The 27,714-nt window shown below is 34.4% G+C and overlaps 1 protein-coding gene across 1 annotated transcript in view; it reads left to right on the top strand.

The window, feature by feature from the left end:
• The window catches only part of LOC114330261 (UDP-glucosyltransferase 2-like), a 128,552-nt gene that overhangs the window by 81,801 nt on the left and 19,037 nt on the right, over window positions 1-27,714 (top strand). Inside the window, exon 5 of the mRNA XM_050649544.1 lies at window positions 17,185-17,458. Within this exon, the coding sequence (XP_050505501.1) occupies window positions 17,185-17,458 (274 nt within the window). The remainder of the gene's footprint in view (window positions 1-17,184; window positions 17,459-27,714) is intronic.

Raw genomic sequence — 27,714 nt, forward strand, 5'->3', positions numbered from 1 at the left:
AAGAGATTGGGTGCGTTCGGACGACCACAGCGGCTGGACAGCTGAGCTAGCAATAGCTGTCAGACGTCACCGCTGGAAGTCAGCCGCTGAGAGATTTACTAAGCTTTCCCTATCATGGCTGGATACAACCACTCAGCCGATTTCTGCTGACAATCAGCCGCTATGGTCGTCCGAACGCACCCATTGTAAACGTCCATGTCATATTCCCATGCTTTGGCTAGTATTAGTTTAACTGTAAATAGTTGGTCAATGGTAGATCTATTTTGCCTAAACCCTGCTTGATATTCCCCGATGATTTTTTCCGTGAGAGGTTGAAGTCTTCGATTAAGGATGTTTGTGAATATTTTGTATCCCGAACAAAGTAAAGAGATGCCTCTATAATTCTGACACAACAGTTTGTCTCCTTTTTTATGAATAGGGCAGATTATACTTTTCTTCCATTGTTGGGGGATTTCTTCTTCTATCCATATCTCTCGTATTAGCTGGTACATCTGTTGTGTCAAATTCCTTCCTCTTCCTCCTTGCTTGAGTAGTTCTGCCGGTATTTTATCTATTCCCGGTGCTTTATGGCTTTTTTGTATGTGGATTGCCGTTTGGACCTCCTCTAGCTTTGGGGGTCTAGTTAATTCATTTTCTTCTCCATCTTCCCCCAGTTCTTGTTGTACCTCCTGCCATGTCTGCTGCTGCCTCTGTTGTTGTAATGGTGGTTGTGCCCCTTTGTTTAATACTTCCTTAAAATATGTCATCCAGGTTATCTTAATTTCGTCCATATCGCTAATGATTTCACCCTTCTTATTTTTGCAGAGGCTAGTCTTCGGTTTGTATCCCTGTCTTAAATGTTTGATAAGTTGGTATGAACTACGTGTTTATCGTTTCCTTAAACTCCCTTTCTATATTTAGTATCCGTTGGTTTTCGTACTTTCTCTTTTTCTGCTTGCACAGTTTATCTGCTCTTCGTCTTTTGTTCTCAAATTCTGTTTTTCTCTCTCTAGTACGTCTGAGTATGTAATTCTTATGTGCTTTATTTCTTTCCTGTATAGCTTGTTTGCATTCTTCATCGAACCATGTTTCTTCTCTCCGTTGTGTCTTTGTTCCTAGGACTTCTTTCGCTGTGTTTAGTATGATACTGCTTATGGTGTTCCATTGATTTTCTATTGTGGAGTCTGCTCTGTTTTCTTCTAGTAATTTTTCATCCACTGTTCTCTCAAATCTTTCTTGTACCTCAGGGACTTTTAGGTTATCTAAGGTTAGTTTTTCTTGTTTTGGATATTTTTCCTTTACCTTTCGACTGATTTTGCATCTAAACCGTGTCTGCACTAGTAGATGGTCTGAGTCACAGCTTGCACCACGTCTGCTTTTTACATCTAATATACTCGTCGCCATTCTTTTTTCAGTCAGTATATGGTCTATTTGATTTATTGTGTTTCCCTATGTTTCCCTATTACCCCTATGTACTCTTCTTCTTTTCCGATCTTGGCGTTTGTGTCGCCTATCACCATTTTAATGTCGTTTCTTGGTATTGAGTCATAGATTCGTTCTAGATCTTGATAAAAGGCTACCTTAGTGTCTTCTTCCTGTTCATTTGTGGGACAGTGCACATTTATAAGGGTTATATTAAAGAAATACGTTTTTATCCTAAGCTTGCAGATTCTTTCATTGATGGCTTGAAAATCTGTTATCATGTGCTTCATTTTATTATCTACGATAAAGGCTACTCCAAATTCTTTATTTCCTTCATCTTTACCGCTATACAGTATAGTGTGTGTTTTAGTGTCCCGGCTACGTTTTCCCAACCATTTAGTTTCTTGTACTGCAGTGATTCCTATTTTATATCTTTTCAGTTCGCGTAGAAGGATCCTCTATGCTCCTGGTCTATTTAGCGTTCTGACATTCCATGTTCCCAGCATAAATTCCATATTCTGTTGCCAAAGTCGTCGTCTTGATATCCGTCCATTCCGAGGCCTATCTGAAGGTTTCGTAGTAGTACTTTTTTTACAAGAATAGGTTACTGGCCTATCGCCCAACCCCCTTTTCGGAGGACTATTTCTCTCTTCCTCGTCAGCCCTTACCCTACTTTCCACTGGGGTTGGTTACCCAATCTCCGGTAAGGTTGCTCAGGTTCTCCAGGGTTCACCCGTCCGGTGACACCTCCAAGGCTTCTACAATTTGCAAGCCAAATGGATGCTGCAGTGAAGACAAAGGGAAGAAATTCTACACTATGCAATTCACATCCCCGTCTGCAGCTTGGTAAAGTTCCAACGGAAAATGCACCTAGTTACTCTACGGAGTAATACGACTATAAAATAAAAATGTATACCATTTTTATTTAGTTGCAATGCGAAGGCAAAACAATCTTACTTTTCTTACTTCATCTTTCAGTTGCCAGATGACGCTAGTCACCTACCCTATTTGTTTCAGTTGCAATGTATGGGAAAGCTCTCGGTGCTGGTCAGTTAGGATATGGATAACAAGCCCACGCTCTCTCCGATGATATTCCAATAAGAATCGAAAATCGCGATTCAGAGAGCTGGATTGCACTCCGTATTCTAATTGAAAAGTAAGATTGTTTTGCCTTCGCATTGCAACTGAAAATGAGTAACTAGGTGCATTTTCCGTTGGAACTTTATACCAAGCTGCAGACGGGGATGTGAATTGCATAGTGTAGAATTCCTTCCCTTTGTCTTCACTGCAGCATGCATTTGGCTTGCAAATTGTAGAAGTCTTGGAGGTGTCACCAGGAAAATGTACCAATAAGTTTTTCAATTTAAAAATCTTTTAGTAATATTTTTAATATTTTCAATATTATTAATGTTGCTATTAGGATTGAAAAACTTCATCTTTCAATTGCCAGAAGTCCCCTACCCTATTTGTTTCAGTTGCAATGTGTGGGAAAAGCTCTCGGTAGCTGGATTGCACTCCGTATTCTAATTGAAAAGTAAGATTGTTTTGCCTTCGCATTGTAACTGAATAAAAATGGTATACATTTTTATTTTGTAAATGATTATTTTATATAAAAGTAACGATTTGTAACGAATCTTCGAAAGTAACTATAATCAACATCACTACTATTGCTTTGCCTTTGCCCCTACAGTGTAGGCAACCACAACCGACATTAATATCGTTTTTCTTTATAAAATTTTCAATTTTTATTATTTTCAATTAAAGCCAGTTTATTTATAATCCGCAAACGAGAAGCAATTAGGTGATATGGTCATTTAGCAATTTTACGGCTTTTTATACCCAGAAAATGAAAATTTATTTGAAATCTCAACTTTTTATTTGGTTATATCTCGAAAACGGAAAATCCGCAAATGAAATTTCGAATGGAGGGATTATCCTCAAATCAGGAGGAATTATTTTAGATATGGTGGATAATACTTTTGCTAATACAGTTTAGGCCCACCAAAATGGAAATCTTTTTTCTTCGGAAAATTCTTAATTTTTATGATTTTTAGTTAAAAGTTAAAAATTTTAGTTTAGTAAAAAGGTATATTCATAATCCTCAAAAGAGGAGGAATTAAAAGATATGATTATTTAGTGGTTTTATAGCTTTTGATATTTACAAAAAGGAAATAAACACTTTGGTGCGGCGCCGAAAATTTTTATTTTTTATAACTCTAAAACGGAAAATCCGCAAATGAAATTTCGAATGGAGGGATTTTCTTAGGTCAGTAGCAATTATTTTAGATATACATTACAATACAGATAATACTTTTGCAAATACAGTTTAGGACCACCAAAATGGAAAAAATTTTTCTTCGGGAATTTTTTAAGCTTTATGATTTTTAGTTTAAACCAGGTCTATTCGTAATCCTCAAACCAGAAGAAATTAAATGATATAGTTATTGTTATTTTTACAGCTTTTAATAAATATCCCGATAATGGAAATATATACTTTGGCGCTGTCCCGAGAAATTTCATTTTGATATAACTTAAAAATGGAATATCCGCAAATGAAATTTCAAAGGAGGGATTACCTTTAAGTCAGGAGGAGTTATTTTGACTATGGTACATACTACTTTTAGCTTTACAGTTTAGGTTTACCAAAAGTGAAAATTACTCTGGCATACCTTTGCCCCTACAGTATAGGCAACCAACATTAAAAACATTTTTCCTTTATAACATTTTCAATTTTCACAATTTTCAATTAAAACCAGTTTATTCATAATCCGCAAACGAGGTGCAATTTTTTGATATGGTTATTTAGTGACTTTACGGCATTTTATACCCTGAAAATCGACATTTATTTTTAGCGCTGCGCCGAAATCTCCACTTTTGATTTGCTTATATCTCGAAAACGGAAACTCCGCAAATGAAATTTTGAATGGTGCAATTATCCGCAAACGAGGTGCAATTTTTTGAGCTATGGTAGAAGTCAAAATAACGACTTTAAAAAAACCGTTTCGCTAACTTTATGACGCTATCTGTCTAATCAGTTGGTTGTTAACCTCTCACCTGATCACAACCTTGTGCTAATTCCGAGCAAGGATGACATACATCCACATGTGATACATTTTTAATCTTAAGACATCGACTTATTGTCGATTACTATACAGCTCATAATGTAGCAATAATGTTATTTTGAGGTTTTACACCTATTCAAGTGGCTAGTTTCAATTACTTGTACACTGGACGTAAGTAGCCACATTTTCTTTTTTAACTGTCAAAATTTCACCCTTTTGCATTTCAATCTAAGTGGTTCACTTATTTCCAGGTTTACACTGAGGATGGTCAGTTTGACCGAAAACGTTTTGTACAACCACTCCCTTGTGGATGAATTTTAAAAATTTTTTAATAAATTTATAATATACCTATATACAACAGAAGTGTTTACTTCATTCTACGTTGTCTTAACAAAGGTATACAGCCAACTACAGGGTTTACCCTTTTAATGTTTTAATAATTTTATCGTTACGAATGAAGAGTATATTATTTACATAAAAAGTATTGGAAAATCAAAAAATTACACTAAAATAGCAATTTCGTCAGTGGCGTAGAATTTGTGAAGGGTCAACCAACCGCTATCCCCTGTCGTACGCCTCTGGTAGTAACTAGAAAAGTTTATTTATCTTTATTTAGTAGGGTGTACAGTACCTACACTTTCTGCCAAGTATGATAAGGATACGCCAAATAGTTTTAAAGTACTAGCTACAAATAATTTTTAAATTTTAATCATATGAATCATATCATAAATTAATCAAAATAACTGTGCCGTTTCATATTTAACTTCAAATATCTCGAAAACTAATGACTTTATCGTTACCAATAAAGAGTATATTATTTACGTAGAAAGTATTGGAGAATCTAAAAATGGTACTAAAATAGTAATTCCTCCAGTGGCGTAGAAATTGAGAAGGGTCAACCATTCACTATCCCCTGTCGTACGCCTCTGGTAGTAGCTAGAAACGTTTGTTTATCATAATTTAGTAGGGTGAATAGTAGTCGCACTTTGTGCCAAGTATGAAAAGGATACGTCGAATAGTTTGAAAATGCTGAGCAAAAATAATTTTTAAATTTTTAGATAAAACACCCTGTAACTCAGTAAGGAACCACATTTTATTTAAGTGTTTTAGGTTTAATCTTCGTATTTTTTGCTAAGGTTTCTCCAGTTACTATATGGACAATTATTAATGAAACACCCTGTATACATTTTGTAAACTGTATACTACACACATCGGCGTACGTTTCACTTTATGTTTTGACTTAATTTGTTTGAAAATGAATCGTAACGCATGGGAAAAGTTATAGCGGACAAACAATATTAATGTTGTCTGTTTTGCATCTCCGTCGTATATCTGTACTTGTAGCTCTATCCCATAGTGTCTGATGACTGTTTTGTAAATTCTGCCTTTCACTTCTTTTCCGATAATTTTATTTCTCCATATTGTTTCATTCAGGCAACCTGCGGCTCTGTTTGCTTTATTCACTTGATCTTCCACTTCTGTTTCGAGCTTTCTGTAGCTAGATAGTGTGATGCCTAGATATTTAAACTCTATGACTTATTCTATTATCTGACCCTCCAGCTCTAATTTACATCTTATTAGATTTGCTGTTTTAACCATGCATTTGTTCTTTTTTATTTGTGGTTTTTGCGAAACGTAGCCCTTCCTGTAGGTTTTGCAAAAAATTTCCTTAGGAGAAATATGAAGAGGACTGCGGCAATTAATCACAAATAAGTGGCTGATTTTTTGGCATGGGTTTCATTTAAGGGCAATGGTCCATATTTTAATTACCGGGTGTTAAATAAAAAAAAAACAATTTTTAAGGAATTACCCACGTACATTTAATTTAAGAAAATGTCAGCGAATTGATACATGGAACGTCCAGGGACTGATCCAAAACCCTGGAAAGTTACACATCATTGAAAAAGAAATGACAGACCACAATCTTTCGGTACTGGGACTCTCAGAAACTCACTGGAGAGGAAATAGTATATTGTGCAACAAGTGCAGAAAGGTACTAATTTCTCACGAGTTTGAAAAGTTGTGGTACGAGCGCAAGCGAGTGCCGCAATTCAAACGAGTGAGAAATTACCTTTCTGCACGTGTTTCACACTATACTTTTTCTACAAGCACAGTTTTTCCTAAAAATAAAAATCACAATTTCCAAACGACGATTAATTATAATAGGTACCTATGTGATAAATTTTAAACTGTATTTAATTAATACTTACTAATCAATTTAAATTCCTTATACCTAAATAAATTACACAGAAATCAGTTAAAAAATTAATGCACTGCCTTAATTTGTTTAAATTTAAACAATTATTACACATTATTGACATTATATTTATACAGTCACGGATTTACACAAAACCTACTTCATTCGACGTCTCTTGCACAGGTTGCTAAATCCTTATTGGTTATTTGATAATTATAAAATGTTTAATAAGAATAAAATTGTAAAATAAAACAGTTGTAACATCCATAATTTAGTTTCTATGCTATAGTTAAATATAATAATTGTCTTATAGGTTATATATTTGTCTAAAGTTTAACCACGGATGTAAACAGAATATAACGTTACTCAGAATGCGGTAGTCCACGGATGTAAACAGAATATAACGTTACTCAGAATGAGGTAGTCAACTGTGCAGAAAAGAACTTTGCGGCACAGAAACGTCACTTTGCGGCACAGAAACGTCACTTTTCTGCACACTAATGTCAAATATCTTATACTGTGAGAAAATATCAAGTTTGCTAACATTAAACCGTGCAGAAAAGTGCACTTTGAATAGTGGTTGTAGAAAAATGGCATTTTAAAACAACTGCTGGCAACTTCGTCTATTTTTCAGGCCCAGATAACAAAAGTACAAATGGAGTCGCAATAATTGTACCCTCTAAACTTAACGACTGCGTAATTGGATATAATACTATTGATGACAGGATAATATCCCTTAAAATGAGAATATCCACCAATACCCTACACCTTGTCCAGGTATACGCTCCTACAACAGCTGCACAAGAAGAAGACATCAACAGGTTCTATGGTCGTCTAGAAGAATCTGTTCGCGCTATTCCGAATCGTGAACTCGTCATAATTTTAGGAGATTTTAACGCCAAAGTGGGGTCATCTAATGAAAATATTGAAGGAGTGCTGGGCAAAAATGGACTGGGACAGAGAAATGAGAATGGCGAACGTCTAGTGGAGTTCTGTGTAGAACAACATCTTACAATTACAAACACGTTATATCAACATCATCCACGGAGATTATACACATGGCGCAGCCCAGATGGACGAACAAGGAATCAAATAGACTACATCCTAATGAGATCAAGATGGAAGTCGTCGTCCATCAACTGTAAAACATTTCCTGGCGCAGACTGTGGAAGCGACCATCAACTCCTGGTATTGAACGTTCGACTTCGTTTCAAAGTCCCCAAAAGAACACCCCAGAGAAAAGTCATGTCTCTAAGTCCATAAAAAATCAATGACCTCCAACAAAACCTAGAAGATGCTCTTTCTTTAGACCAAGTAGATAGTGAGCCTAAGAGCACTTGGATCTATCTCAAAGATAAGGTAATCGAGGCTGCAAAAGACTGTGAGGCAGCGGTTTCCACTGGCCGTAAGCCATGGATATCCGATAATACGTGGACTGTGATTCAACGCAGAAAAGAACATAAAACTAGATACGGAACAAACGATGAATACAGAGCGTTATCGAGAGAAATCAGAAAACAGTGCCGCAAAGATAAAGCTGATTACATCTCTCAAATATGCAGAGAGATAGAGGAACATGGCTGTCGAAATTAACCGAGGGACTTATTCCAGAAGATCAAACTCCTTACCACAGAATTTAAACCTCAAACGTGGTCTGTAATAGATAAGGAAGGTAATTTAAAGACCGATACTGATGAAATATTGGAAACATGGCGAAACTACTGTGGCGAGCTATATAAAAATAACGAGGTATCAGCAGAAAATCAGTGGCCTTCTGACTACCCTAGAAAACCTACTTTCTTACTCGCTGAAGTCAAAGATGCAATTAAATCACTAAAGAGAAATAAATCCCCAGGCATTGATTCAATACCATGTGAAATACTACAGTTACTAGGTGACAAAGGATTACATATCATCCATTCTATCTGTGTCGCTGTTTGGAATTCAGGTAAATGGCCATCTGATTGGTGTACCTCAATTATATCCCACTACACAAAAAAGGAACTACTACCAGATGTGAAAACTACCGCACACTGTCAGTAATAACACATGCTAGTAAAATCTTGTTGCATATCATCAAAAACAGATTAAAAACCTATCTACATTACCAAATACCTCAGGAACAAGCGGGGTTTGTAAAGGGTAAAGGTACAAGGGAACAAATCCTGAACCTGAGACAGCTCATTGAAAAGTCTAGAGAATTTCAAGTACCTATGATTATATGCTTCGTTGACTACCAAAAGGCATTTGATTGTGTAAGCTGGATAAATCTGTCAATTTTAATAGAAATGGGCGCACCAATGCACCTGGTGACACTTATTAAAAATCTGTACCAGTCTAATATAGCGACAGTACGACTAGATCAGAAGTTCTCAAACCAATTCAAGACCGAGAGAGGTGTTAGACAAGGATGCGTGTTGTCACCTGACTTATTTAACATTTATGGTGAACATGTCATGAGGATGGTTTTAGAAAGCAATAAAGTTGGTCTGAAAATCAATAAAGCTAAGACAAAAATAATGGTGGTCGACAGATTTGACACTATTCAACTGACTAACATATTACAGGAATACCAGATAGTAAACACCTTTGTCTATCTCGGTTCTAGTATAACTAACGATGGTAACTGTGAAGCAGAAGTTCGGAGACGTATTGGTATGGCAAAAAATGCGATGAGTCGCCTAACTAAACTTTGGAAAGACAGATCTCTCTCTCAAAATATCAAGATGAGACTGGTGAATGCCCTTGTATTCTCAATATTTCTACACGGAGCAGAGACTTGGACTCTTCGCGCATGCGAGCGCCAAAAAATTGATGCCTTTGAGATGTGGTGCTGGAGAAGAATGCTGCGCATACCTTGGACAGCTCATAGGACAAACGTTTCCATTCTAAACCAACTCAATATTAAAAAAAGGCTGTCCACAATATGTCTGCAACGAATTCTGCAATTCTTTGGTCACGTGGTTCGCAGAGGTGACGACAGTTTGGAGAGATTAATTGTTTCTGGAAACGTTCCGGGGAGAAGATCAAGAGGACGATCACCAACTAGATGGTCTGACCAAATAAAGCATTCAGCTGGAAACTCATTCTGCGAAGCTCTTAGAGTAGCTGAAGATAGAGACCAATGGAGAAACATTGTTAGGAATATTGGAAGAAATCACGATCCTCAGTAATAGGGAAACGACAGGAGAGAGAGAGAGAGAGAGAGAGAGAGAGAGAGACCCATGTACAAGTGTTGTTTACAAATTTATATGCACCATGCACCCTCATATTTTCCTCTGAACCACCAAAAAAAAAGAAGGATAATTAATAAAGAAAATATGCAAAAATTTACTTTGGGCCACCACTGTGGCTTTAGGGTGCAAAGAAAATAAAATATGCATAGGTCATAACGTGTAGCAGACAGTGTATTCTTTTATTTGCCATCAATACGTTATGAATAAAATGAACAGGTGACGAATAAAAAAAAACTGAAGCCCGCCACGGCATTTCTGAGGTTTACGGCGCCACCATGCCGTAATGGTTGCTTATACGAAAAAAATGCATAGGACCTTATTTATAGAGCAAATAGTGGTCTTTAATTCTGTATAAGTTTTGTTTCAAATAAATGCATAGGTAATGAGAAAATCTTAAAACCTGCTCGCCAAACTTATTTTCAGGGATAGGAGTAGTTTCCGCATGGATGTTGCAATAACCTTGTATATTTATGAAAAACCCTATTGATGAAGCATATGCCCATATGGGTCAAAAAGCAAAACTTTTTTTTGCAACCCCCCGTTTTATTTATTTTTGGCTACAGGACACCAAGAAATCGCTTTTGGTGTCCATGCATGGGCAATAAGAACGTGCACAAAATTATATATGAAGCATTTTAATAAAGGGCACGGTGTGAAGAAAATTACTTTGTTTATGTGCTGTTTCACATTATAAGAATTTTGAACGTGCGAGGGTTTTCTCGTGCGATAGTTTTGACGCACATATCCTTTTCACACAATATGAATTGAGTCGCACGAAGATATTTTGCTGTGTTGTTTGGTATATTATTTTTATTTACACTTTGTGGCTGAGGTAGGTACATGATACGATGTCGGATATGTATCATTACGATGTATCATTACAAAGGGGTATTTTTTGTCCATACTTTTGTCCTAATGTACTGTAATGCATATTTACAGTCGGAAAAATGAAAGAATACCCATGAACGAACATATAAAACACGCTGTATTTTCCTGTCACCGTATCACAAAGGAAATTGTCCAGTGCAAGTAAATGTAACAATAATTATTACATGTACTTTCGCTGGCCAATTTTTTGTGTGACACAGTGACAGGAAAATACAGCGTGTTTTATATGTTCGTTCATGGGTATTCTTTTATTTTTCCGACTGTAATTCATTTGCAATTTCTATTTTGTCAGTTATTATTTCTTACGTTTTTAATTAAAAGCCTTAATTTGTTTTTATAATCGTTCTACTAAGTTATTTGTGGGATCTTGGATTAGCTCATCTAATTAGCTCATACAATCTATGTAATAAACTATTCGAAATGGGAAATAAGCCACAATTGAACTAAAAAAATGATTTTATTAACGTTTGGCTTAAAGTTTAGTTAAATTGTGGCTTACTTCCCATTTAGACTAGTTTATTATAAAAATTCCACAAGGAAACAGCTTCAGAACAACATTACAATCTATGTTTTTCATGTACATAATTTAGAAGTCATCCATTCATTCAAGTCATTTTTAAATGTTGTTCCTTTCGTTTTAAATGTTATTTTTAGATCATTTCACACAAGACGTGACCGCCGCCCTACTCCAGTTTTCACCGAGTTGTTTACCCTATAAAACTAAATATAATTTCGTAGAATAAAAGGTATATTTTATATGGAGCGAAATAAAAGTATAGCCTCGTGTTTACTTTATCGTCGAAGAAAGAGAAATAAGAGGAACCGAATTCATTGGGTCCATCCTATTAACACAAAATGATACGATTTATATATTTTTATATTCACATATATTGATGAAACACCCTCTATACTCAACGTTAATTGCAACTATGTAAAATAAACTTTATTGTAATATACTTAGCAGTTTTAATTACTGTTGTTATCAGTAACATATAATTAATTTTGCTGTACTTAAAAAATGTGTTTTTTTCTTTATCACCTAATTCGTCAAATTAATTAATTCAAATTAATTCGTGCACTGTTAAGTGCACGGCATACACCATCCCAAGAATTTCTCGTCAAGTTTCTATCTTTATATATTTCTATTGTTTTGTCCCAATGAACAGGTCTCGCTTCAATTAATGTTATTAATATTTCACATACATCAATCTGAGACATCATACATATAAAATATATGCACCTACTTTAAACAGCCACAAAGTGTAAATGAAAATAATGTACCAAACAACCAAAGAAACTACCTTCGTGCGACTGAACGACAGTATCATATGCAAGGATGCATTAAGTCCCCTATGCTACTGGGTGCGTAAAGACGGCACGGCTGCCGTCTGTTGTTGTAAGCGAGGGACGGCATAAACACGGCAACTTCACCGGACGTTCCAACCACCGTCTAGTGAGAAAGGCTCCATATGATTACATGCGCCACGATTGGAATGTCGTCGTGCGTTCTAACCCTCGCACGCTTAAATTCATATAATGTGAAACAGCACTATTAATTCTCCTTTTTTTTTGGTGGTTCCGGGGAAAATATGGGGGTGCATTATATAAATTTGTAAACAACACTTGTACATGGGTAATCGCTGAAAGTTTTTTTAATCTAGCATAAGCGGTTAAGATGGCATAAAAAGGGGTGTTTTAAAATGTAACACCCTGTAATTAAAAAATGGGCAATTGCCCTTAAATGAAACCTATACCATTTTTTATATAGTCAGCATTTTATATTTGGTCAGCCCAATAGGTAAATATGTTTGATTCAAATTGAGAGCCACCAGATGTCCTCACAATTTCTGTCAGGGTCGCAACGTCAAAATGCATAGACAACCAAGTTGGATACGATCCTATTCATAGCACCCCAACTCGCATACATATTAAGAAAAATGAATATATGTATAGAAGAGTAGGTATTTTTAGAAATTGAATTAATGATCTCATGTTACTATACATTATATACAGTATGGTGCAAATGAAAGGAATAAATTCGTTATTTCGTAAACCGGCGACTTTAAGGTGATACAGTAGCGATCAACAGGTAGCAAAAACGCGTTCCAAGATTGCGGCTGTAATTTTGAATATTTTTTCGAGATATTTGGCACACGTATTCGTAATATAATAAAGAATGGCGATACAGAGCCCAATTTGAAAAATATATTAATATGTGGAAATTACTCTGTAACTAAATACAATATTAAAAAAACGAGCCTGTACCGCCATTAAGAAGAACAAAAAAATACACTTTCTTCAAATAAACTTTTTTATCCGATGCCTAGATTTTGTGTTATTTTGGAACTACTAAAATTTTTTATTACATTAGTAGTTCCAAAATGACACAAAATCTAGGCATCGGATAAAAAAGTTTATTTGAAGAAAGTGTATTTTTATGTTCTTTTTAATGGCGGTACAGGCTCGTTTTTTTAATATTGTATTTAATTACAGAGTAATTTCCACATATTAATATATTTTTCAAATTGGGCTCTGTACCGCAATTCTTTATTATATTACGAATACGTGTGCCAAATATCTCGACAAAATATTCAAAATTACAGCCGCAATCTTGGAACGCGTTTTCGCTACCTGTTGATCGCTACTGTGTCCTCTTAAAGAAAAAACCCGGAACCGGTCGATTTTTATTTTTAAATTATGATATTTTGGCATATATGTCATACTAGTGACGTCATCCACCTGGGCGTGATGACGCAATCGATAATTTTTTTAAATGTGAATAGGGATCGTGTGCTAGCTTATTTGAAAGGTCATTCAATTCTCTATTCAGTAATATAAACATTCTTCTTCTTCTTCTTCTTCTTCTTCTTCGCGCGACTAGGATTACTCCTGTTTGTCTGCCTCTTATTCTGTTTCAGTTGTTGTTGACTGTACATTGTCTTTTCACCTTTTCGGCGGCCTTCCAACGGGTCTTCTGCTATACGGCTTGTTGTTTTTACAGATGTTCGCTAATCTATCTGGTTCCATTCGATTTACATGTTCGTTCCAGTTTTTCTTTCTTGTTTTTATCCACCTGTTAATATTTTTAATTTTGCAACGTTCTCGTATACTTCTGTTGCTTTGTCTGTCTCTTAATGATATGCCCGCTATTGATCTTAATACTTTCATTTCGATATTGTTGATTTGTTGTTTCGTCTTTCTTGTATCGGTCCTTGTCTCCGCTGCATATGTTAGGATAGGTCTTACTGTTGTCTTGTATACTTTTATTTTGCTTTCCATGGTCAGATATTTGTTTCTCCATATGGTTTCTCGGAGGCAACCATTTACTCTTGCCGCTTTTGTCGCTTGTGTTGTGGTCTCTGTTCCTATATTCCTGTCACTAGTGATCTCTACTCCTAGGTAATTGAATTTCATTACTTGTTCTACAATTTTGCCGTCTATTTCTAACTTGCATCTACGCGGCTCTTTACTTATCACTATACATTTAGGGTTTTCTACCGATATTCTCATATTAAATTTATTTGCTGTGAGATTGAAAGTGTGGAGCTGCCTTTGTAGGTTATCCTCGTTATCAGCAATTAGTACTGCATCATCGGCATAGCATAGTATCGTGATTTTATGCGCTCCCATGTGGTATCCATGTCGTTTTCTGACTTCGTGACTTATTTGATTGATCATCATATTGAATAACAATGGGCTGAGCGAGTCTCCTTGGCGGATTCCTCCCTTTAGTTCTATGCGTTCTGTTTCTCCTGTTGACATTATAACTCTGGTCTTGTTGTTCTTGTTAATTTCCTTAATTAGCCTTATTATCTGGTGGTCTATTTGTTCAGCTTGTAATAAATTTAAGATATCATTTCGCCTCACCCTGTCAAAAGCACTTTTTAAATCTACAAAGCACATGTATGCTGGTTTTCCATATTCAATAGACTTTTCTACTATTTGCCTGATAATAACAATTGCATCTATTGTGCTGCGGTTCTTCCGGAAGCCTTGCTGTTCATCTGCCATATTCGCTTTTTCCTCGATTTTATCTTTTATGACTGCCGTCAACAATTTTAATGTGCTGTTCATCAGACTAATGCCTCTATAATTTTCAGGATTTTTCGAGTCTCCCTTTTTGAGTATCGGTAGCAGGAGACTTTCCTTCCATTCCGCTGGTACTATTCCGATATTTATTATATCGACAAATAATTTTAGGAGCCATTTGAGTAGTGTTCTTCCTCCATATTTTAGCAGTTCATTATTTATCTTATCAGGACCAGGTGCTTTTCTATTTTTTAATTTTTTTTATTCGTTCTTGTAGCTCTTCTTCTGATATTAATACTCTATCGTGGGTTTCATTAATGTTTATTTCTCTGTTCTCTTCTTCTCCTTCTCCATATAATTTCGCGAAATGCTCAGTCCATTGTGTCTCCGTAATGTTATCTATCCGTATAAATTCATTCATTTCTGTTTTTTGTCTCCTTATCATCTTCCACACCTTTTTCTGGGATTTATATAAACATTTACATTTACAATTACTTAGGATACTTAGGTGTGGAAATATCTAGCGACAGGCATCTGTGGCAAGAATCAAAACAGCAGGCAATGAAAGCAGCGAGAATATCTGGTTTCCTGAGGGATATAATCTGGCGGAATAAATATATGAGCACCGAAAGCAAAGTCCGCATTTATAAGACATGTGTTAGACCCGTACTGACATACGCAGCTGAGACAAGGGCCGAGACAACAAAGACCAAACAGATAATGAGAACAACAGAGATGAAAACCCTAAGATCCATAAGAGGTATCACACTCAGAGATAGAGTACGAAACGAAGACACATTGAGAGAGCTAGGCGTTCAGGACGTAGTGAGATGGACAAGAGCGCGACGACGCATGTGGAGGGACCACGTAGATCGGATGGACCCTGAACGTATGGCGCATTGGGCGAAAACACAGAAGCCCAACACCAAGCGACCCATAGGAAGACCCAAAAAACGATGGTACGAGAGTTGGAGCTCCGGATCGCAGCAAAGACTGTAACAGAAGAAACAGGACATAGTCCTATTACAAGAAGAAGAAGAAGAAGACATTTACAATTATTTGTACAGCGTGTCCAAAAATTTTTTTTTAATTAAATCATTTGACAAAAAAAAAGAAGAATGTATGTAATTTATTTAATTCAAAATGCATTTTAGTGTTGCCCGAAAGCAGAAAAAGATGTTTATTTCACAAATAAACATTGCTTTTCGATTAAATTCAATGTTTAAGCCAGCTCCCGCCAGCCACCTGCCTCTTGGTAGTTTGAACATTTAATTTAAGCGAAAAGCAATGTTTATTTGTGATATAAAAATTTTTTTTGTTCTAATTGCTGATATCAGTACAATGTATTTTGAATTAAATAAATTACATACATTCTTCTTTTTTTGTCAAATAATTTAATTTAAAATAGTTTTTTTGGACACTCTGTATAAATAATTATGTATATGATGATATTACTGAATAAAGAATTAAATAACCTTTCAAATGAGCTAGCACACGACCCTATTCTCATTTAAAAAAATCATCGATTACGTCATCACGCCCAGATGGATGACGTCACTAGTATGACATATATGTCAAAATATAATTTAAAAGTAAAAAATCGATCTGTTTCGGGATTTATCTTCAGAGTCGCCCATTCTCGAGAAAATGAATTTATTCCTTTCATTTGCACCATACTGTATATAATACCATGACATCATTCGTTCAATTTCTAAATATATTCTTCCATATATATTTATTTTTCTTAATATGTATGCGAGTTGGGGTGTTATGAATAAGATCGTATCCGACTTGGTGTCCATGCATTTTGACGTTGCGACCCTGACAGAAATTGTGGGGACATCTGGTGACTGTCTCAATTTGAGTCAAACAAATTTTCCTATTGGGCTGACCAACTATCCCTATATAAACAATGCCTATACCAAAAATCAGAAACTTATTTGTGATTAATTGCCACAGGGATTCTTCTTGATTCCCATTAAAGTTGGGAAAAATATTTTTTTTAAACATCTTTTTTAAAAACTTATCAACTTTGAGACGCCACCCCCGCTAAACGGTGGGTGATAGACATTTATGCTGTCGAGGAATAAATTGTAGGAAATATAGTCCTCTTCATATTTCTATTAAGGAAATTTTTTGTTAAACGTACAGGAAGGGCTACGTTTCGCAAAAACCACAAATTACCCTCTTTAAAGGGATGAAAATTGGGGGTCCGTGGCGAAATTTTTTAAGAAAAAGTTAGTCTCATAATAAGCACCCCTTGATATACCAGAAAAAAAAATAAAACCGGACTTGTGTCCAGTTTGCGAGGTTCAACCCCTGTTTCCTACACTATACACACTATTTTCATAATAATAATATAATATTTTAGATAGAAGTTGGGGGTATGCACATAACCTTTCCTAAGAGGGTACCGAACCAAGCCGAAGATTTTATCAACAATGCTGAGGATGGAGCAATATATGTTGCATTAGATCCCAATTTGAATCATTTTAATTATTTGGGGCCCGACAGAGTGGCCAAAATCTTGGAAATATTTGGCAGCTTTAAACAAAGATTCGTATGGAATTTCCCAGAACCTCCAAAAGAGTATGACGCAGATAAGGTTATATTTGTGAAAGACGTTGTTCATGGGGATTTTATTGGTAAGTATTTCTTCTGCTACGGCACTACAGCCCAAATTGAGCCTTGGCCTCCTTTATTTTTTGCCTCCACCCTTGTTTGTATGTGGCTGCTCTTTTCTATACATGAACTCCTACAGGGGCTGGTGCGTCGCTGTTTACTGTGTCTTCTCAGCGCTTTCTTGGCTTTCCAACTGGTCTCTTTCCCTGCATTCTAGCATTCAGTGCTCTTTTTGGTAGTCTATCCTCTTCCATTCTTATCACATGTCCGGCCCATTGCAATCTTTGTATTCTATTGAAATCTGACAGAGGTGTTTCCTTATAAAGTTGATAAAGCTCGTTGTTGTATCGACTTCTGAAGATTCCGTTTTCCCTCACAGGTTTAGTATTCTCCTCAGTACTTTCCTTTCGAATGTGTCGAGTTTGTTTTCGGATGTTTCTTTCAGGACCCATGCTTTCAGGAGCCATAGCATGCTATTAGTCGAATTAAGGTTTTATAGATTCTAATCTTTGTATTTCGGTGAACACTTTTAGACCGAAATGTGTGGGAAATGGCAAAGTAAGCTCTGTTTGCCTGCATTATTCTCCGTATTTCTCCATCTTTTGATCCGTTGGCATTTATTTCTACTCCCAGGTATGTAATTTTTTCAACCGTTTCAATGTCATCTTTATGTATAATGTTTTGTGGGACTATATTTCTTCTCGTCGGTATCATTATTTTTGTTTTTTCTGTGTTAATTTCCAGACCTAGCCTTTTTGTTTGTATTTTTAACTCTGCCTATGTTTCCTGTGCTCCTGTTGATGTTTTACTCATTATCATAGGCATAAGCGGCCAGTTGAATCGTTCGGTTGGTCAGTAGGTTTCCTCGTCCAGTTTGCATTTGCCTAATCGCATACTCCAGTGCCAGGTTAAACAATCTTGGGGCCAGCCCATATCCCTGCTTTAGTCCCTGCGAAATGTAAGTATTTAAGAGATTACAACAATTCGTCATAAAAATCGTTGTTAATGCATTTCGAGCATTATTTGGCCCTATTCTGCAACTTTCAATAAATCGAATAGAAATTATAGAAATGTTGAAAGTCGAATCGTAATTACCCGAAATCGAAATGTTGGGTATCTATCGCGTCGTTTTCGTGTTTGGATTGGCTTTCCGTAACTCACATCGTAATCATTGTAGACCGAAAACGCCGATTTCTATTTGACGCGCTCAGGAGGAAGTGGCAACACCGCACTGCAAAGTGAAATACGTGTTCTGTGCTAAGAATTCATCGAAAAAAGAAGAAATTTTGGTTTGTTTTGGATGGTTTTGGTTAAGTTTGACAAATTCAACGAATGAGACAACGAACAAGAATAAAACATGCCAAGTGGAACACCGATTGGGAACACGAATAGTAGACTTTTTTTGTTTTTCGTTTGAAACACACTATGGTTTATTTTTTAACCAGGAGGAGTAAACTAAAAAGACAGATTCACACCCAAGAAAGTCACTAGAAAAATAACCTAGAAAAATACATCTTTTTTGGTTGATCATGTCGGCCCTCAACGGTAATCCATAAATATTATATTAATACGTCGTTTAAGAGTTCTAAAAACAACTGCTTTTTATATCAAATCAGACTAAAAATCTAAAAATTAAAGAAATAACACAGAAAACACAAAAAATCGCCGATATAACTGAATTCTATGAAATGCCAAAAGTGTCAAAACTTGACAAATGTCATTAGTGTCAAAATTTTATAACAGTGGAGTAAACTTGAATGCGGTTGGACCAATTACAAACAAGCATTACAGCGCGGTAAATTTGAATCACTCCTCTTGGTTTAAAAACAAACTATAGATACGTTCAAATCTACACATTCTACCAGTAAATTAATTAGAGTAGCAATTCTTAAAATGTTTAATGGTTTCTATTAACCTTGATGCTGTATAATTATTGGTATATAGCAGGGGTCGCCAATTAGTTTCCCTGAGATCCACTTCCGGGGTCCGGATTTAATGCTGCCTGTGTCTGGTTGTTCTGATTCGGTTTCTTTGCGGATTCTTGTTAAAAAATATCCCCTTTAAACAAATCGGAAGGGCACCGGGCGAAATTTTGGGCAGAAATTGTTTAACAATTTTTTTTAACAAATTCAAACTATCACTTTTTTGCCCCCGAAAATATGTTTTTAGCATTTTTGAGTCATCTTGAACAAAAAAGATCTGTCATTTTATCAAAACTTAAGAGTTTTCAAGCATTATTTTCGCATTTTTCAAATTTTAAATCGCTTATAACTAAAAAACTATCAACTTTTCAGAAATACGACGAGACCTTTTTTGTTTAAAATTGCCTAAGAAACCTAAAAATACATTTTTCGAGGCAAAAAGGTAATTTTGAATTTTTTTAAAAAATTGTTTTGCCCGGCACTTTTCTGTTTTGTATAAAGGGGACATTTTTGAACAGGAATCCGCAAAGAAATCGAGTCAAAAATATTCTTCATACGAAAGTGGCCTCACACATAGACTAATATGGAAAGGAAAACTAATAATATCTGATTGTTTTTTGGTCACTGCAGACTTAAAGCTTTCCTGGTACAATAAAGAAAATATAAATTCATTGTGTATTGTTTTGATGTTATGATCAGTATATTTTGAACACAGCAGTATTGTAAATTATTACTGAGAAAATTTTAAAAGCCAGGAATTTATATTTTGAATGCTAATGAAGCTTTTAGACATCTTCAGTTTTGTACATAGTTATTAACTTTCTTTAAATCCAGTTATTGAAACAAGTTAATTCTTGATAAAGCGACTTTGCACACAGAAGTTGAGCCAAAAATAGCACACAATTTCATGGCCAAACATTTTCAAAATTGCCAAACACTAGGTATATTCTGAATTTAATGGCGGTCCGCACAAAACTAGCCCACGGTCCGGATGGCGAATTTACAAAACCTATACTATTTCAGTTAAAGGGGCGACTGAATTCGAGTAGGTTTTGTATGCAGAATATTAGTTACATATCCTATGCTATTTCGGTCCAGAAATTAACAACTGTATTGATGTAGGATTTGTAAGCGAAATTTTTGATTATTATTGAGCAAATATCTATACTGTTTCAGTCATGTAAGTAAAACTAATCAAATATTTACTAAGTGGATTTATTATTATATCATAAAATTTAGAAATGTTTTGAAAATTAAAATGAATATGTATTTGGATAATATTAACAATTAAAAACAAATGAATAATTACTAATGTACGAATATATACAGTATGTCCTTGTAAGTTGGAACCATATGGAAAACTTTTTTTATTACATATTACTTTTACGAAAAAAAGTTGTTCTTTATAAAAAGTTTTGCATGGTCGAAAACCTAAGATACAATCATCAGATATCAAATTTTATTAAAAGTATACGAGGTATGTTAAAAAATATGATTTTCTCTCAAGAGTAAAGCATCTTTATATTCCACAATATTGAAAATTGTTATTATCGAAAGTTGTTGGGAATTAAAAATTATGTTCTTCTAATTGAAAAAAATTTTGAAGATACCTACCCAACATCATTTTTATTTGTAACTCCGAAATTATTAATTTTACCAAAAAAAAGTTATCCTTTATAAAAAGCTTTGCACGCTCTACAAAATAAGATTCAATAATAATATTTCACATTTTATCAATTTTATACGGGGTATGTCAAAAAATAATATGAATTTCGCTCAAGAGTAAAGTTCCTTTATTTTGCACAATTATTATTTTTGAAAAATTTTATTATAAAAGTTTGTTTAGAATTCAAAAACATGTATGAGTATACAATTACATCTTTTTAATTGAAATATTGTGAACTATAAAGGTATTTTACTCTTGAACAAAATTTATATTTTTTGACAAACCTCTTATAAAATTTGATAAATTATGGTTGTATCTTAGTTTATAGACCATGCAAAACTTTTTATAAAGAATAACTTTTTTTCGTATAACTAATAATATCGAGAAAATTAATTTGAGATAATTTGAGAAACATTTGCAATTTTTTTTTTCAATTAGAAGAATGTAGTTGCATATTAGAACATTATTTTTAAGTCCAAATATATTTTCATAATAACAATTTTCATTCTTGTGAAATATATAGATACTTTACTATTGACAGAAATTCATATTTTTTGACAATTCTCATATACTATTAATAAAACTTAATATCAGATGATTGCATCTGTGGTTTTAGACCATGCAGAACTTTTTATGAAGAATAACTTTTTTTCGTAAAATCAATAATAAAAAAGTTCCATAACCAAATATATATTATTCATTTTAATTTTCAAATCATATTTAAATTTTATGATATAATAATAAATCCACTTAAGTAAATATTTTATTAGTTTTACTTACATGACTGAAACAGTATAGACATTTGCTCAATAATAATCAAAAATTTTGCTTACAAATCTTACACCAATACAGTCAATTTCTGGACCGAAATAGCATAGGATATGTAACTAATATTCTGCATACAAAACCTACTCGAATTCAGTCGCGTCCAGATGCGGACCGCGGTCCGCCCCGCCAATTGGTGACCCCTGGTATACAGGGTGTAACGAAAATACAGGTCATAAATTAAATCACATATTCTGAGACCAAAAATAGTTCGAATGAACCTAATCTACCTTAGTACAAATATGCACATAAAAAAAGTTATAGCCCTTTGAAGTTACAAAATGAAAATCGATTTTTTCGAATATATCGAAAACTATTAGAGATTTTTTATTGAAAATGGACATGTGGCATTCTTATGGCAGGAACATCTTAAAGAAGAATTATAGTGAAATTTGTGCACCCCATAAAAATTTTATGGGGGTTTTGTTCCCTTAAACCCCCCCCCCAAACTTTTGTGTACGTTCCAATTAAATTATTATTGTGGTACCATTAGTTAAATTCAATATTTCTAAAACTTTTTTGACTCTTAGTATTTTTTCGATAAGGCAGTTTTTATCGAGTTACGGCTTCTTTTTTAATATGTTTACATATGTTTACATATTCATACAATATTCAAAATATCTCGATAAAAACTGAGTTTTCGAAAAAGTATTAAGAGGCAAAAAAGTGTTTAAAATATTGTGTTTAACTAATGGTACTACAATAATAATTAAATTGGAACGTACACAAAAGTTTGGGGGGTTTAAAAGAACAAAACCCCCATAAAATTTTTATGGGTTGTCCAAATTTCACTATAATTTTTTCTTAAGATACTACTACCATAAGAATGCCACATGTCTATTTTCAATAAAAGATCTCTAATAGTTTTCGATATATTGGAAAAAATCGATTTTAATTTTGTAACTTCAAAGGGCTGTAACTTTTTTATGTGCACATTTGTACTAAGGTAAGTTAGGTTCAATCGAACTATTTTTGGTTCCAGAATATGTGATTAAATTTATGACCTGTATTTTTGTTACACCCTGTATATAATTAAATATACAATTATCTAAATAAAAAAACACATACTAAAATCGCTAATTAATTTAACAAATAAACGTCAAAACAACAATAATAATGCCAATCCGCAAGCGTCAAGATCAATTGAATCGTTTATTTCAGAAAGGGGTCAAGTAACTAATTTTGACAAAATGAGTTTTTGGTGGAATTTTTTAATTTAAACGTAAATACAGCTTTTGTTGCAGAAAGGAATCAATTGCTGCCATAGGGCAGAAAGGGGCCATGCAACAACGCATGACTCCTTGCTTAAAAATTGTGTAACCACCAACTTTATTTCAGAAAGGGGCCAAGTGCAAAAAATTATTTATTTTTTTCTTAAACAAATTAACAAGAAAAATTTTTGAAAAATACAATACTTTTTAACAAACACCACAGGTTATTAGTGAGAATTTTTATTTTATATAAATACAATTTTTTTTTAATGTAAACACCAACTTTATTTCAGAAAGGGGCCAAGTGCAAAAAATTTGTTATTTTTTTCTTAAACAAATTAACAAGATAAATTTTTGAAAAATACAATAATTTTTGACAAACACTACAGGTTATTAGTGAGAATTTTTATTTTATATAAATAAAATTTTTGTTGAATGTAAACACGTTTTTTTTTTGTTTTTCTCAAAAGCAGGTTTTTGTGACTTGACCCCTTTCTGAAATAAACGATTCAATTACGATGACGAAATGTGATCTCGACAGGGCTCGTGTAGTCGACATCAACTTCTACCCAAACGTTCCGATAGTAGAGGTCGAGATGAGATACAGAATACCAATGGGCCGTGATTGTGTGACGTCAAAACGTCAAAAAAGTTTCCAAACAAAGCAAACGTTTGACGTCTGACAATTAATTATACACGTGATTTGTGTAATCATTTTTAAGCCAGATGTGCCTGACGTACACCATAAACATGTTTTGACTTGTACATATATGCACATTCTTTGTCTTGGTAACAGCTTAAATACAGTTCACCAAGAATAGCTGAAAGTCTGAAAATAACCACGCCCATGATGCGCATTCGTCATCCGCCGGATCTCGCACTGAGCGTTCACTTAATACTTAATATCTACCGTTTGTAACGTGAACAAGTCGGTACAGTCTGCGAAACATTTTTTGTAAGTACGAACCGCAAAGGAGAATCAATTTAAAATTTGCAAATTTTGTTTAAATCGAATCTGAAGGGAAAAGTTTTAAATAATCAGACACGGGAAGTGATAGCAAACGTGATTCATTTTATGATAAATGAAGCGAAAAACAATGAACCGTGTAGAGATTTGAAAAAAGTGCAGGAACGTGTGGTATTGGCAACAGGTGTTAGTTTAAGCAGCGTTCAAAAAATTGCTCGGGAAATGCAATTAAATGAAGATGGCGAATATTCCTCATTTGTAACTCCAAACAAAAAGAGAAAAAAAGCGCTTCAAAAACGTGCTTGGACGATTTTGATATAAGGCGTCTTCGACGTTATATAATGGATTTTTGTGTAACACAAAAACAAGTCCCAACTGTGAAACGCATACACAGAACATTTGCAGAGGATTACAACTACTCGGGTTCCATAGAAAGCCTACGAACAGTAATTAGAAAGATGGGATTTCGTTGGCGAAAAACCAGAACTAATAGAAAATTATTAATGGAAAAGCCCAATATTCAACATCTTAGACTGAATTTCTTACGTAGTATGAAACGTTACAGGAACGCAAATCTCCCAGTTATATACATGGATGAAACATACGTCCATTCATCTCATACCTACCAAAAGAGCTGGTCTGATAGTTCAAACAAGGGCATACAAAAACCAGTATCTAAAGGACAGATGCTTGTGATAGTGCATGCTGGAGGTGAAAGTGGTTTTGTTAAAAACGCTTATCTGCGCTACAAACTTACTATAAAAACAGGAGATTATCATGATACAATGAACTACGACAATTACAAAAAGTGGCTTCAGGATAAACTGATACCAAATTTGCCCCCGAACAGCGTTTTAGTGATTGATAATGCACCGTATCACAACGTACAAACTGAGAAATGTCCAACTATGTCTTCCAGGAAAGCAGCAATGCAGCAGTAGTGACAACGCGAAATATTTCCTTTACAGATGACATGTTGAAATTTGAATTATACGACATTATAAAATTACACAAACCTCTGTTTAAAACCTATGAAATTGACAAAATACTCGAGGATAAAGGACATTCAGTTTTACGGTTACCCAAGATATTATCCGGATTTGAATCCTATAGAGTTAGTATGGGCTTCTATGAAGCAATATGTCGCTGAAGAAAATGTCAGTTTTGATTTTAAATTAGTGAAAAGTTTGTGTGGACTGAATAAAACGATGACGACAAATGCTATGGAAATGGATACAAGAAAAGTTATAAATATCTCTTTTAACAAAAGGTACTGGTACAAAGACACCATATTTATGCTTCACCGGGACCGAACATCTAATTTCTATTTAGTATTGCAATAGACGATTTTATTACTACTTTATTACCCTACTGCTTACGCCCTTTTTCTCCGAAACCTTTTGGTCAATATAATGGTAATATAAAGTATAAATAGTCAATATAAAAATATAATTTTTGGTTTATAATGCCATAATTTATAGCAACACAAGCGGTTTTTGTTGGATCTATTTTATTACATCTCACTTTTTTAAAAAAATACTACAAATATACTGAAGAAAAGTAATGACAGTAATAATAATTGTGTACGGGACCTATTAGAAACTATTCAAACTTTACGTTTCTATATTTGTGTCTCCGATTGTACCTATATTTTAAAGTTCACCCGCGCGTACATGCTATCTTTTTCCTTCCGAGTGCGTTCTCACTTCATTGTTCGCGCAGGCAGTTAGAATTTCAGACTTTCAGCTATTCTTGGTGAACTGTACTTTCAGTAAATCTTAATCGACCATAAGATGTAGTTGTGAATTGCTCACTTTGTGATATCTGGCGATAATTTTGTGATAAAGATTATAAGTTTTATAATACGGCTGAATTTGGAAAACGATTTGCTAAATAATTAAATATTTGTTATATTTATGCAGAAAATATATATATTTTTGTACATACCGGTAGAGAACACGTATATATTTCTATTCAGATTTAGAAATTGACTAAATTTGTATTCTACAATATGCGTTTGGCTATTTCATTTTAGTGTACAAAATATTGTACGCCAGGAAAATACCATACTATTTATTATTAGGGACTTTTCACTGGAGGATGCGCTTGGTACGTTGGAGAATCATGAAAATTTAGTAGCAATTGTAGACAGTATTGCTTTGGAGTCACCAGTAAATGCATGTGATGTCCAACAGACGAAGACTGATGATAGATATATAAACGAAATTGATAATTTACCTGGACCTCGATTTTTGACCCTTTGCTTCGTTATAGAACGTATTCGCTTCGTATTTGTTTAGTGTACAGATAGCGAATGATCGATAACGACGCGAAGGGTCAAAAATCGAGGCCATGGCTCGCAATTATAACCTCGTTCTCAAATATATGTGCAAAATAATGACGAAGGCATATTGTTACCCGATTCTCAGTAAAACATTCCATTCACAGAGCTGAGAGATAAATGGACAGGTAAAGGATTAAAGAAAAAATACATATCACTAGGTAAAAGAAAACATGCAGAGAGAAGGTAAATGTATTGGTGAAAAAGGAAATTCCAAAAAATGGTTCTAAGCGTTCCGCTGAATGTTTTTCACTTTTCGTTGATAAGTAACTTAAGCTTATACCGTCAGCAACTAATCGATATGCTTCACAGCAGGATCGCCAACAAGAAGTTCGGGAGTATGAGGTCAAAGCTTTTCTGGGAACTCTACTATTGAGTGGTTATGTCAACATTCATAATGCAAGGAAAGATAGATGGCAGAAGAAGCATCGGAAGAAGACGAATTTCATGGCTGAAGAACCTGAGAGAATGGTTTGGATGCAGCTCAAAACAACTGTTTAGAGCTACTGCCTCAAAAATTAAAATAGCTATGATGATTGCCAACCTCCATAGCGGAGATGGCACCTGAAGAAGAAGAATTCAACATTCCTTGTAGGACAATGTTTTGGCAACGTGAATGGGATCCTAGAAATCGACTTAAAGCTGTGACAGATCCCCTTACTTACAAAATTGGATCAGTTATAATTTAGAAGACGCTAATTTAGATAAGGTCATCTATCTGCCATGAAAACGTCTAAATTTGCTATGATCGACTAGACCAATTGGTGATTCCACAGGAAAAAAGAACTCGATAATATGATTTGTGCCATAATATTTCATAAATATGTTTTGTTTTATACTATACCCAAACCTAATAGTAATTTATATGTCTTGTGTACCATATTTTGTACAGCATTTTTTTTACTTATTTTACATAAATATTGTGTTTTAACGACAAATATGTTTTTGTTACCGTACATAACACGTAAATTTGAAGAAAAATATTAAAAATATTTTAAGGTAAGTTTTAGGCATATCTGGGTTAATTTTATTTTGTTTTAACAATCATCTGCACATTTTTTCTAAAAACTATCTTTGTTAGTCATGTTAATTATATTGCTTTTAATTTTATAAATGTCCCTACGCAAAATCAAAGATTTGCACACTACATAGTACTTACTGCGTTTCTTCAGGTTCTTAACCAGTCCTATTTGGAAATATGGTGGGAAATATACTATGAGCATTGATTACAATCACGGATACCCAACACATTACCATTTTGTAAAAATTAAACATCCTACAAGATAATTATAAAAAAGAATGTGTGTGTACTTTGTACGCACATAAGAATTTATACTTCTAAATATG

The sequence above is a fragment of the Diabrotica virgifera genome, chromosome 4 (genome assembly GCF_917563875.1).
Source record: "Diabrotica virgifera virgifera chromosome 4, PGI_DIABVI_V3a".
Lineage (NCBI taxonomy): Eukaryota > Metazoa > Arthropoda > Insecta > Coleoptera > Chrysomelidae > Diabrotica > Diabrotica virgifera.